At 44.2% G+C, this 14,200-nt stretch overlaps 1 protein-coding gene across 2 annotated transcripts in view; it reads left to right on the forward strand.

Annotated features, from left to right (window-relative positions):
- The first annotated feature begins 10,935 nt into the window (after positions 1-10,935).
- The window catches only part of LOC135921930 (uncharacterized), a 44,391-nt gene continuing 41,126 nt past the window's right edge, over positions 10,936-14,200 (forward strand). For both annotated transcript variants that reach the window (XM_065456343.2, XM_065456344.2), the window contains exon 1: positions 10,936-11,239. In XM_065456343.2, coding sequence (XP_065312415.1) covers positions 11,238-11,239 — 2 coding nt within the window. In that variant the 5' untranslated portion in view covers positions 10,936-11,237. The remainder of the gene's footprint in view (positions 11,240-14,200) is intronic.

The following is a 14,200-nucleotide window of genomic DNA, read 5'->3' on the forward strand; positions in this document are numbered from 1 at the left end:
GTGGATTTGGTTACTGCTATTTAGAAATATGTGACCTGCAAGTAATTAACAAGTGACTTGCAAGTAACTGGTTACTTTTTTCGGTAATTGGTGTTCTGCTCCAGTAATTTTTAAAATGGAGCAATCAGTATTCTACTTAGTGACATAACCACATTTTCTGAGTAACTTGCATATGTGTCGACCCACCACAGTATGTAACGAGTACTTTTTTGGGTTCTTCTAGCACTGTTGAGATGATGCCTCACCTAAAGCATGTGTGGGCTAAATATTTTGTGGATTAGACTGGCTGTGCATGCCCCATTGTTCACTACATCATTGAGCCTCTTGACCTCCTCTGGACGATGGTCTGCATGATTGGCTGAAAAAAAATTGCTTACCTACCTGTTGGTTTTCCAAGCTGTCATCTCACTGCATTTCAACCAACCAGTCTGTGTTACAACGGTTCCATAGTATCTACAGATAACGCATCACTGCTTGAAGAAGTACTCCAGTATGTCTTCATTTGCTTATTATGTGACACTTTAGCGAAATTAATAGCACATATTTTTCCTGCATGCCTAGGGATCATCTTAGTATGGTATGGTATGAAGAACTTTATTTAGGTCCTGAGGGATCAGTCTGGGACTGATGCGGGCCACTCCCACGTCGGTACAGAGAGGCCGAGCCCCTCTGCTATCACACGGGCCCTCTGGACAGCCCTGAGCTGGTCCGCCAGCACTTCACTGTGCAGCATTCGCTGCCACCACTGTTCACCTCGAGAACCATCACCGGCCAACGCCAAGCAGCGCCACAGCATGTGTTGTAAATCGAGCAAACCCCCACACTTACTACAATAGACTGAAACCCCGCAGTCCGGATTAATTTTATTCATGATGACAGGGTTAGGGTACGTCCGTGTCTGCAGAAGCCTTAATGTAAACGCCTGCGGCCTATTTAATTTAGGATGTGGCAACGGGAATGCCCTGCGCCCTAAGTAATAGTGCTTGGTGATTTCGTTGTAGGTTAACAGTTGGTCCCGGTACTCAGGAGCGGGAGATCCAGCCCCTTCAGGGAGTACACGGCACACTAATCCTCGTGCCTCCCTGTGCGCCACCTCGTTGAGGTTACGCGGGGCTCCCTCCACTGTCCCCATGTGCGCCGGGAACCAAGTAACGGTATGCGAAGTGATATCCCTACCCTGCAGCAGTCTGTTAGCCGGTTCCGCAACAAGTCCTCTCGAGAAGGCTGTAATCGCAGATCGCGAGTCGCTAAACACCAAAACTCTTCTAGAATCAATTAGTGCTAGAGCAATAGCCACCTGTTCAGCAACCCCCGGATCTTTGGTATAAATGGAAGCAGCATTTCTAACGCTCCCTTTGCCATCTACTACCACCACCGAATAAGCATTTTTACCATTAATCCATGCGGCGTCAACAAACGCAGACTCCTCCTCCTGATCCTTTGCCTCTCGCAACAAAGCCCTAGCTCTCGCGACCCGCCTCCCTACATTGTGCACGGGGTGCACATTCCGCGGAAATGGACGAACCATGATATTTGCCCTAAGGTTCACGTTCAACTCGTGTAGGGGCCCCCTATCGTGCGACACAGCCAGCGATTCTTCAATTGACTCTAATATATACCTACCCGGTGGTGTACCTAGCAACCGCTCCCTCTGTGCGGAACGTTGAGCCTCAGCAATTTCATCTAAAGTATTATGCAAACCCAGTCGTAACAACATATCGTTTGACGTAGTCATAGGCAGACCAAGCGCAGCCTTGATGGCTTTTCTGATTAATGCATCCAATTTATTTTTCTCCCCCCTATTCCAATTTAGGATAGCTGCCACATACGAGAAATGACACATAATAAATGCGTGAACTAAGCGCATTGCACCTTCTTCTCCTAAACCCCTATGCCTATTAGAGATCCTTCTTATAAGTCTTATGGCCTCCTCCGTTTTCTTGGTAATACGCTGAATGGTTCTAATGTTCGATCCGTTCGCTTCAAGTACAAAACCCAGGACCCTGATCTTAGTGTGGTTTATTTTTTGCTTATGTGAAGAATGCCATCAACAAACACTGTACGTTCGTACTTATAGCTTTCTATCTTAATTCCTTGCTAGTCAAAGTTATACAGTAGTCTTTTTCTAACGGAACTTAGAAAATCTGTTCGTGACTGCAGTAATAGTTGCATTGCTATATGAGAAGCTTCTTTTGAACATATTTCATTGATGCAATGCCATGCATATGTTACTGTGCTTGTGAAGCACCTCAGCTAATTTTTACTGTGCTGTAGTAAAACAGTTGCATTCCTGTGAACATGGCTGAGAAAGTTTGTGTCATAATTCACGTTTGAAAGGTTATCTTTAAACCAATTAGTGGTTCTGGCATAGTTCCTATTACTCTTAGCTGACCCCACCTTTCTTTTTATTTATTATTCTTTATTCGTAGTGATAGCACAAGCTGAAATTAAGAGATAGCTCCAGGTAGTGGTGCCTTTTGTCTAGACTCTTTAGGTAAGAGAGATGTATGTGGCTGTCATTCTGATGTTTTATGCCATCATGCACCCAAGGTTGTTAGCAGTTCATGTTATCCTCAAAGTCAAATATATCAACAAATTATCTCGGTGCATTTCACTCTCGCTATGCAAAATTTTGTCAGTAAATGTGAGTCCCTACATTGTGAAATTTGTGGTGGTTTGCACTAGTTTATTTTAAATTCGGAAGCATGCTGTATGATTGTGCATAAATTAACAGGCATTATCAAAATGAAAATGCTGAGGAGTCACAAAGGTTCACTCTGGATATTAGAAGTTGTGACACCGCTTTTTTAAATTTTGCAATTGGTTCATGATGTTCACCTGCCATGGTGACTCAATGGCTAATGTGTACTGCTGCTGAGCAGGAGGGTAAGAGTTTAATTGCTGGCCGCAGTGGGCAACATCTGATGGAGGCAAAATGCAAAAATTCTCGTGGATAGTATGATTTAGGTGCATGTTCAAGAACTCCAGGCACTCAAAATTAACTTGGAACACCCCCGCTATGGCATATCTTGTAGCCCACGAGTAGTTTTGGGATGTAAAACTCTATGATGTGGTTTAGATTTTTTGGTTTGATTCATGGTGTTCCTAAATGTAGTGCAATATGAGACACGACAAAGAAATGTAGAGAGACAGATTAGGTGCCAACTCGTCTGTACAGGCTAAAATGCAGCGCCATAAAATATAGCACTTTAGAATTGTTTGTGTCTAAATGATGTAGTAGACCATACTTTATCAGCAACACTCATTATCCAAGGTCCTTGCAGTATGAGCACTACATATAAGCTGTATGTCTGAGTGCTTGTGGCTCTTAACAGCACGTGTGCACTTTTGCTTGATGTGGTTATTTCTTGCCACAGTGTTTGTAAACATGTAAACAATAAAGTTGCATTGGCAATGTGACGTGTGCTTGCTGCACTTATTCAGTGCAATGAGCATTAACCAGTATATTGCCCTATGCTGCATGTATACAACAGTGAGTTTGCTGTTCGCAAAGGCATTGACATTTTCATTATTGGGAGAGCATTGACCATTGCTCAAAGATATATTAGATATAAAAATTTGTAGTGGAGAGGCTTGTTGCTTCAGGCACAGTATTGGATCAGAAAAAATTATTGAAACTTTCACGGCATCCTGAAGAATACTTTAGGTAACATAAATGGTTTGTAGAATTGTTACTTCCAGCAGCTAATATGCAAAACTCCACTTGTACTTTTCAGATGCATCGGTAAAGCATTGCATATCTTGAGTTTCAGTACATACTGGCGGTGTTGCAAGAATTCTCTTTCTTTTTATCTTTCTTTCTTTTTTTAATTGTGAGCACTGCATATATATGCAATGTCAGGCGTTCTGCAATAGATAGACCTATGTAGTAATATTTTAGAGCACTTTTGGTATAGTTTTAGTGCTGTATTCTTCGTAGGCCAGCAGTAATTTTTATAAGGATCGAACATTTCATGTTGCAATCTATGTGGCTCCAAAAGCAGCATGAAACCTTTTCTTCAGAAAAACTGCTTCAGCAATATAAACGGATAATGCAAACAAGGGAAGCCTCAGCTGAAAGCCAATATTTCTACAAGGCAACTTGTCTTCATTAGGGCTGAATGTAGACAGTCCTCACTTTAATGAAGACCTCTAAATCCTCCTCTTGAAAAATTTCCTTCAGGCTGAGGCCTCCCTTGTTTATGTATTGTTGATCAATTCAAGTCCCCAGTTTTGTTTGGACTTTAACGAGAAAACAACAAGAAGGTATGTTTGAACAGATCAGTAATGAAGTGTAGGAAACAATCTTATAATAGAGGCGAACATGTGGAGTCTCATAGGATGTCCACTACATAGACAAGTTGAAATACTCGTGTGTTAATCTAATTCAAAAGCTCATTTTCGTGAACAAACGACAAATTTTGATGAGTTCCGATTGTAACTATATTAAAGAGCCCCTTACCAGGCCTTGTTGAAACTTTTGGTTATACACTAGAAGTTGTAAAGTACTGTCCATGGATTGATCTGCCTGAAGAATTTTATAGCGAAGGTGTATATGGCTAGGTTTCAGTTTTTTCTGTGTGCGTAGAAGAGGTTCGCGTAGACCAAGAAATTGATATTGCCAGACCGCCGGCTCGGGAGTCGGCACGCCAGTTGCACACGACTCCGGTGTAGCCGCGTCGAAGTCTAGCATTTTCCTCCTCGTGGTACTTGGGGTCCCGATGGGCATTGCGCGCACGCTTGGCATTGACGGCCTGTTCGTCGTTGGTGGTTTCTTTCGCTGCCATGCCCATTCCCGTTTTTGGTCACAAAGGTGATCTTCACGGGCATGCTGCTGTGCCTGTGAAGCTAAGTCCAATGTGTGTGCCTCTTTACTGTGATGTCAACATCGCCTAGCAACGTTATCAGTAGTGGCGCTGGCAGTGCTATGGGTAGGACGCATATGCACACATTAACTAGGTATAATCATCACTATACACATTTTTGCTGTTCATCCACTTTCACAGAGTGGAATGCCACTGAATTTTAAGAAAATGATTAGTATTAGTTGTGATAGAAGCAAATTAAATGTTGCAAGGGGTCATGGTGCGAGATAGTGAGCTACCCTCCCCACAGCACAAGTTTTCTCCCACTGCCTTGACCAGCGTCTGCAAGCGACATTCCTCTCCTGCTTTCTCCCTTATTAGAGGTGAGGGCCCACGTGACATTTCTATCACAATCCCCGCCTCCTTATTTACTTTTTCTCTTTTCTGTTTTTATCAATACATTTTGCTGCACAGTGCATTACCAGAGGCATTATTCGCTGTTGTACCTTTCGTAGGAATCCCCAAGTTGTTTGTGCTGTTGTTCTATCTGTGCGCAGCAGATGCAGCAAGCATGATACAAAAGTGCCATGCATGTGGCACCAACTCTGCTGGCAAAAATAGTGGCTCCTCTTAGAAGAAGGGTGCACAGGCTTTTGTTTGAATTTTGAGCTGTTTTCACAGCCTACATTGGTGTAATAGTTTGCAGACACCATTGTCACTGCTTAACCTCCACATCAAGTTTGTCTGTTTAGAATGCCCAAACATAGTGGGCTGTAATAGGATAATAGTAGTTTGGGGCATGTGTCTCTCACTGTACAGTGCACCACTTGAACGATAAGAGACATAAGAGGTGTACAAAAATATGGATGCGTTAGACCTGTCAATATATGTATCAATTCATACATACTCGAAGGACAATCACTGTATGCAGTCATGTTTTACAATGAATTAATAAAAATTCTAAATGATGTATCATTCCGCATTTATAACACAGTTGTAGACGCAAAAAGAAGAAAAGATGGAAGGTGCTGTAAGATAGGCTGCAGTGGCTGACATTTCTCCAGAGTAAGCTATAAGAATGATCCTGGGAAAAGAAAGCTTTATATGAAAATTGTATTCCTTTTTTGTGGCTGCATAAAAGTCAAAGATTGGTTGGACGTTAGCCTCTCTGTACTTGTTGGAGAATGAAACTTCTAGAAAATATATATAATTTCAATTTAAGTAGCACACTAAAGTGAGCACATGGCTAACATATGTATGGAATGGATTGATACTGCAGCCATGCACACATCTGTGATATTGCAAGAACACTTCTGTCACTGTGGACAACGTTGACATCAGCTTTTACATTCTCTCTTAACAGCATCTCAAGGAAACATCATTTGAAGGCATTGTCCATGAAAACAAGATTTCATGCGCATCATCATCATCAGGCTATTTTATGTCCACTGCAGGATGAAGGCCTCTCCCTGCGATCTCCAATTACCCCTGTCCTGCGCCAACGAATTCCAACTAGCGCCCGCGAATTTCCTAATTTCATCGCCCCACTTCGTCTTCTGCCGTCCTCGACTGCGCTTCCCTTCTCTTGGCACCAATTCTGTAACCGTAATGGTCCACCGGTTATCTAACCTATGCATTACATGACCTACCCAGCATACATTTTTTTCTCTTAATGTCAATTAGACTACTGGCTATACCCATTTGCTCTCTGGTCCAAACCTCCCTCTTTCTGTCTTTTAACGTTATGCTTATCATTATTCGTTCCATCGCTCCCTCCAAAATGACAACAGCAGTGGTTGATAAATCGATAAAACAAGGTCTGAGCATTTACAATCTTTTTTGCCATCTGATGTTATTGTAAGACAATTGTTTGCCTTGTTTCACTGCCGTACATTTAGCTATTTAAGTGGGGAACCTCATCCATAGATGAATATATGCTGCTGCTGCGCACCTTTCATCTGTTCTTGCTGTTTGCTGGATACAGAAATAAATATCTAAAAAATCATTTGTTCCATTTGCTATTTTTAACATTGCTGCCCACTGTTGCACATATATATGTCATACCTCTGATACCAATGAATCAACCTGCACTGTGAAATAAAGCTATTGTTCTTCAAAGGCATACTAAAAAGCAACACTAGATCAATTTGAACTGGTATTCTTTTGAAATTTATTCTTTCATTTGCCAGACACATGTTACTAGAGAAAGTGAAGGCCAAATAAATTTTTTTTAATGCAAATCTCACTGCTAGTACGTAAATGCAACAACGCAGATTTCAAGTTATTTTCTTAGGTGAAGCTCATTTCACAGCAAATCCCTCAAACATCTCCAAATAATTTCTGTCTAATCCTTTGATTAAGTTGATTAATTAAAACTACTTATGTAATTAGGCAGAAAGAAAAAATAATCGGAATATCTCCAAGTGACAGCAAACAACACTGCCTTGGTTCGGTCCAGCTATGTGGCATTTACATATTATTAAACTCTGGCTAAAGTTAGCTGGGACATCCTGTGTATTAGTCTATCAGCAAGCACTATCACACTCTGGGTCCATTTGATTTGCCTGCACCGTCTGAAATCTGCCATTTCATCTGAAAAGGTGTAGGAAAAGGGTGGTTAAAGATTAATATTGCTGTGCCATCCCTACTAATGGTGCCAACATGATGGGCAGACATGCAGGCACTAAGCAGCAATCAAAGCAGCACACCAGTGTAAGCGCTGTTTTGTGCCATATCCTTTATGGCTATGCATGTGTACGTTAGCGTCTTGCATATATGTCATAGCCCACAATTCAGTGTCCATGCTTGTCAAACTAATACTATGATGGATTAAGCAACATGACTCTGTCAGTCGGTCAGTGCTAGTGGCTTTCTAGTTTTTTTTACTGCCCTGTAGTTGCTTCTTCTGTCATTAGCATAGCCGACCATGCAGTTCACACGTTTCTCTACCTTATGTTTTGCACCTGCCGTGGTTGCTCAATGGCTATGGTGTTGGGCTGCTGAGCACGAGGTCGCGGAATCGAATCCCGTTCGATGGGGGCGAAATGCGAAAACACCCGTGTACTTAGATTTAGGTGCACGTTAAAGGACCCCAGGTGGTCAAAATTTCCGGAGTCCTCCACTACGGCGTGCCTCATAATCAGAAAGTGGTTTTGGCCCGCAAAACCCCCCTTTTTTTTTACCTTATGTTTGACTTCTAGCACAAATGGGGTATTGCTTTGTGCACTTTTTAAGACCAAACACATCAGGACCTGGCCACTGCGGGTCGAGATCTGTCACTGCGTTGTACCCCTCCTTTCACACTTACGTGGATGGTGCACATCAGGCAGACAAGCACAAAACCTGCTCCATATCTTCGCCTTCACATCGCTTCGAGTGTTGCGTTGCACCTGCACTGTTGAACTCAAGCTGAGCAATACTTTAACATCTCATGCACTGCTGTGAACTGGTCCACAGTTGTGCAGGTGAAACTAGCAGAACTTGTATGCGCACAGATACAGGTAACTTAAAAACTGATATGTATTGTTATATATAGACTAATATGTTAATGCAAATTTCTGTAGTGGACTGGCATGAAATGAATAAACAATTGTACTAATTGAATGCCTCTACTAGACATGACCTGTATAATGTAGAAAATTCTGTATGTTCGACCTGAATTCCTATTATTTGTATATATTGTGAACACCCCTACAACAAAGACTACAATGGATTTTCCTGCACAATTTAGGCGTCCCCACGGTTAATCTGTTTTTTTACAATGAACTTGCATAGTGGCACCTCCACACATCTTTGCAGCTACCACTGAGCTGCTGTGCTGCGTGTTGGAAATGCTGGTTGACACCACTTAGGAAAGACTGCGTGGCAGGGTCACACATGCAGCAGTATTGCCCTCCCCCTCTCTCCCTTAAAAAAGAAATGAGAGAGAGAGAGAAAAAGAAGGGAAAAAATTCACCTACCGTTACTATACTCTCTAATGTGAAATTCGAGCACAGCTCTATATGTGTTTTCATTTCGTGATCCATCAAGGCATTGCACCAATCACCGCACCGACTGGCAGAGCTGCAATGTGCGGCGCTATATACAGGGTGTTTCAACGCACACTTGAAAAAATTCTTAAAAGTTGCCTGTGGCAGATAGCACAATTCTAGTTCGTAAGGTGGTCTACTCGATGCAGTGGACACTATTTGCACAAGAACATGACATGCATAATCAACTAATTAACATAAATTCGACACTAATTAAGGTTTTAGCTAATTACCCTATGGCCCAGTTTCAAGATATTCATTCCCGAACTTTGCAGAGAAATGCTTTGGCGTTCCAGTTACTTTTGTGCTTGAATGCATAAACATGCTTTGTTAAGAAAGTAACTGGAACGCCAGTGCGTTCCTCTGCAAAATTCGGGAATTATCTCGAAGCCAGTGTCATCCTTAGAATTTTTTTCAAGTGGACCCCCCGCCTTGCGAACTCCACAGCTGAAATTTGTAAACTGCAATATGGGCTATAAGGTAATTAGTCAGAAACTTAATAAGTGTTTTGTTAATTAGTGGATTATGCATTAAAATTTTGTGTTTTTGCAAGTAATGTCCGCCTCTTCGAGTTCCAGCTCATGAGCTAAAATTATGCTATCTGCCACAGACAATGTTTAAAAAATTTTGAACGCGTTCACTGAAACATCCGGTATAGACTGGCCACACAGTTGCCGATTCCCAGCAACTACAGCTTATGTAACAGTAATCTTTACCGGGAAACGCTTGCGTCGAATGCTATGCACGAAGATTTGTGGTTCCATTTTTTGTTTCCCCCGAGCGGCCGGCGCCGCCACTGTTGCGAACGTGAGTGCCATCTGGTGGTGCTTCAAGGAGGCGTCCTTTGCTTTCCTCCTCTCGCTCTCTTCGCTATCGCAGTCTTCCATCCCCCGCTGCGCTCCGCGTTCGCCCTTTCATCCTTTGCTGTGCTCGTTCGCTCGGTTACGCCGTGGCACGCTCACGCCCAACGCAGGAACGGGCGCCTAGAGCTGCGCTATAGAAAAGATTAAGAGGGAAAGACCAGAAGCTGAACCAGCTGAACGGCCGAACACTTTAACTTGCCAAATGCGCTATACCACGGTGCGAACCTCGATGCTGCAGCACCACACAGAGGGAAAGACGTACACGCACACAGGCTTTTCTTAAGCACGTAATGAACAAATTAGCTCAGCAACAAGTATTAGTTCACCTCGATGCCATACGTATACATTCCGTCTGACGAAGTGTGAAGAAAAAGATTAGTGGCTTAAAGGCTGTCTTGCTGAGCATGCCTAACCTTTATAGATACTCTGTTGTGATATAACTTGATAAAGTAGAACTTTGGGCGAGTTGGTGATTCAATATCGACATGCGTTTGACTGTGGTAGTAGAAATTCCCATTCGACTAAAATATATCACACCAAACAAAAATTATCGGGCTTATCAGACCGTATTCGAATTTTCGCTAATATGTCGTTAGGAACAAACAGGTCATGTAGCGTTTTTATATAAAAATAATAATGATAGAAATGTTTTTTAGCCTCAGATTTTATATCTGCTAATATTTACTCCCAAATGAAAAAGAGAGAGAAGTGGTTCTTTACGAAGAAGGGAAAGATTAGCCCTGTGTTCTGCAGTGCCAACTGTTATTATTTGTTTTAAAAACATATATACAATTGACAGGAAAGGGAAAGCGAGAAGCAGGCAGTGCTAATATGAAAGCGAAAACTAGCTATTTCGTAAAACCAAAACTTAATAACGCCACTCACAAGGGAACTTCAAAACCAAAACTGAAGTGTGATCAGAATCCAATACCATCCAGACCGATCCAACTGGTACAGAGCCAAAGCCAACGCCTCCTTTAAAAAGATGCCTGCCGCGTGCACCGAAAACCTGCTGCCCTTACCTTTCCCCTTTTCCTCCTTTTTACTCGAGGCGGTAGCTAGCGATCGTTGCGGTGCTCGCTTGCAACACATGCGCACATCACCGCATGGCAGTGCGGCCGACGCGGCCGCCGCTACCGCCGCGACACCACACCGCCCCAGTCCCCTTGGCGGAGATAGGGACGTAAGTGGCGCCATCTCTTGACAACTGACCGCAACTGAAGGCGCGACGGCTACAATGGGTAAGCGAGCGACGCCGCAGGCATCTTTCTAGAGGAGGCGTTGTCAAAGCACAAATACGCTGTGAATGCTGTGAGGGCCGCAAACGAGTACAAAGGTACTATTTTGCACAATGTTTCTGAAGCCGCTTTTCTGGTTTTTGATTGGTAGCACTTAGCAGGATACTGCAAAGAACAGCTGTGATGAATGCATGGTCACATCAGCCCATGGAACGTTTCTACGGAGGAAGGAATGCTCGTACCACAGAATACCTACGTGACGGTTCACTGACGTTAGCTTTGAAGCCGACTGTGCTGCATTGAATGTAAGTGCGTTGACATTTCTTTCCTTGACTTTTCTGAATGAATGGCAGTCATACAGCGCTGTGCTGCATTCTTTCCGAACAACCGTGGGGAGCAGACGCGCAGAAAAACCTGTCGTGGCGGCGTTGTGGCTATGGTAAGCGCGAGGGTGCGCGATCGAATCCCGGCCGCGGCGGCCGCATCTCGATGGCGATGGAATGCAAAAACGCCCGTGTACCTTGCATTGGGTGCACGTTAAAGAAACCCAGGTGGTCAGAATTAATCCGAAGCCCTTCACTACGGCGTGCCTCATAATGAAATCGTGGTTCTGGCACTTAAAATCCCAGAATTTATTTTGACGTGCTGAAAACAGCGTGAAAGACGCTGGTGAAGGGTCGTCTTCTCGCTAGTCACTGTCAAACCAAATCAACAATTTTCTAAGTGTTCATTATGCGAAAAGATGAGGCGTGCAGACAGAACACAAGAGAAGTGGACAGCACGAACGCTGTTCGAAGTACTCTTAGAAAATGTTAGTAAATCGCTGTAATAAATGACAGTTTAATGAAGTAATTGTAATCGGTTACTTTTTCGTGTAACTTGTAGAGTCTGTGTGCAACCGAACAAGAAAGCGCAGTGTATGAAGCAGGTAGCCGTGCCCATCTGTTTGCATGCGTGCGTGTAGCCATGACATTATTTCTGCTGATGGTCTTCCTTCTCAGGCTCCTTGTTTTTCATAATGGGAGAAAGTACGGTGTAACTTTTTTCATAATGGGAGGAAGTACGGTGTAGCAGTGTTGGAGCGCCTTGCTGCCGACTTGGAAAGCACCATGCTTGCACAGACAACCCAACTACCGATGCAGTTTCACTAGCAAAGCAGCCGTCGTCGATATATTTCTATGTTCTTTTAATCCTTACTGGTTTAACTTTTATTTTCCTATGAAAATAGAAGTCGCAGTTTCGCCCGAAAGGTGAAGCATACAACCACACGAAGTAAGGTTCGTAGCTTTATCTGCCGTAAAACTTGCAGCAAACGTGCGCTTGGTAATTAGCAACCAGGGTGTCACGCGCGCACAGGCACACATGAAGAGATGTAAATCGATGACCGCGAACTGTCGCAATGCTGGCGTGATGAAGAGTACAAGCAGAGGGGAGCGAGCGCTTCTGCTGCCCTTCCCTTCATCGCGTCTCCGAAACTTGAGGTTACGCGACCTCCAGCACAAGGGCGCGCGCGAAGACAGCGCGCATTTAGCGCACATGCAGCCACCACCCATCTTGGCTCGCAGAACTTTGAACCCGATGGAGATTGCTTCCGAGATAGGGCGCGGGCGGCGCACGGCCGGGCTAGAGGAGACGCGCACATTTCTTCAGATATTGACAAGCTGTCAGGTAGGGGCAGAACACACGAATACGTTTACAGTACTACCAGTGTTAAATTATGGGGTTTTACGTGCCAACACCACGATCTGATTATGAGCCATGCCGTAGTGCGGGACTCCCGGTTAATTTTGACCATCTGGGGTTATTTTCCTGATTCTAAGTAGACGAGTGTTTTTGCATTTAGCCCCCATCCAAATACTGCCGCCGTGGCCGGGATTTGATCCCGCGACCTCGTGCTTAGCAGCGCAACACAAAAGCCACTAAGCAACCATGGCGGAGCCTGTCTTGCTAAGTTATGTATATTGGTAGACATAGATAGCTCAATTTCAATTGATAAGAAGCCAGCCAACACTGACACCAAGGACAACGTAGGGGAAATTACTTGTGCTTAATAAATGAAATAAAGAAACGATACATTAATGGAAATTAAAGTGGATGAAAAAACAACTTGCCGCATGTGGGAACCGAACCCATAACCTTCGCATTTCGCGTGAGATGCTCTACCAATTGAGCTACCGCGGCGCCGTTTCCCCATCCATTTTCTTGGATATTTATGTGTCCTAGTAGAACCCTGGGAGTGTTTCAATTGGTATGTCAGTGTGTTCAAATGCTGTGTCGTGGATTTAGTCTATTGGCCTCGAGCTCCACCACTGGAAAAGCTGGCGCCACCGTCGGCGTGACGTCCTAGGAGGGATCACGTGGACATAGCGGCCGCGTCGGCTGCTTCGGGCGCGCCGAAGCGAGCTGAAAACGAGTTTAAATTCCCTCGTACGCTGCGGTTTTCATTTAGTGGCGAAATTTTCCCGCTTCGAGTGTCTCCTTTACAACGCTTGAAAGCACTACAATATGTAGTGGCTGCCTTTGAAGGCGCGCGACATGGTAGGCTACTGCTCGGTGCCGCAGGGCCGGACGCACGTAACGGAGGCCGGTGTCAGCCTTATTCACACATAGCCGCAGGACAAGAAGCTGTGTGAAGCTTGGCTCGCGAAACATAAAACCGGCAAACAGTCATCGGCTACAACTCGGGTATGCAGCAAGCACAGACGCGAGGAAGATTTCTGCTACGGCGCCCGGTCTGCGATGTTCTGAAAACGCGCACTGAGACGCACGCCCGAGTCCCCTGCCCGACTAATGTCATGACGGTTTGGTCTATGAACTTGTCGATACTATAGATACTGGCAAGTTCAGTGGAGTGGAAAGGTAGCGGTAAGAAGCACATTTAAAGAAAGCATGGCATATGGTCATGTTTGTGTTATGAAATAATGCACTGGATTACAAAAAAGGAGCAGCGGGAAATTGCGCGCTGAGAACGCCGATAAACATACAGTGCGACGCAACTCGAGAAATAGTATCGAAAGGTCAAAGAATTTTCAAGAAAAAAAAGATTGAATCGTCGCGACGGCACATCACAGTATCACAGTCCCCGTAGGCGTCGAAGTCTCTACAATGAAATTATTTTTGAACAGCTCTGATAGCGCCCACGCAACAATGGTTGCTTGTATACTGTCAAATGCTCATATTCTGCGGCCTAAAGCTCATGGCACGGTGCGAAAACGCGCGCGCGGAGAAAGCGAAACAGTGCGCGGACAAGCATGCAGACGCGCAGT

Source organism: Dermacentor albipictus, chromosome 1 (genome assembly GCF_038994185.2).
Source record: "Dermacentor albipictus isolate Rhodes 1998 colony chromosome 1, USDA_Dalb.pri_finalv2, whole genome shotgun sequence".
Classification (NCBI taxonomy): Eukaryota; Metazoa; Arthropoda; class Arachnida; order Ixodida; family Ixodidae; genus Dermacentor; species Dermacentor albipictus.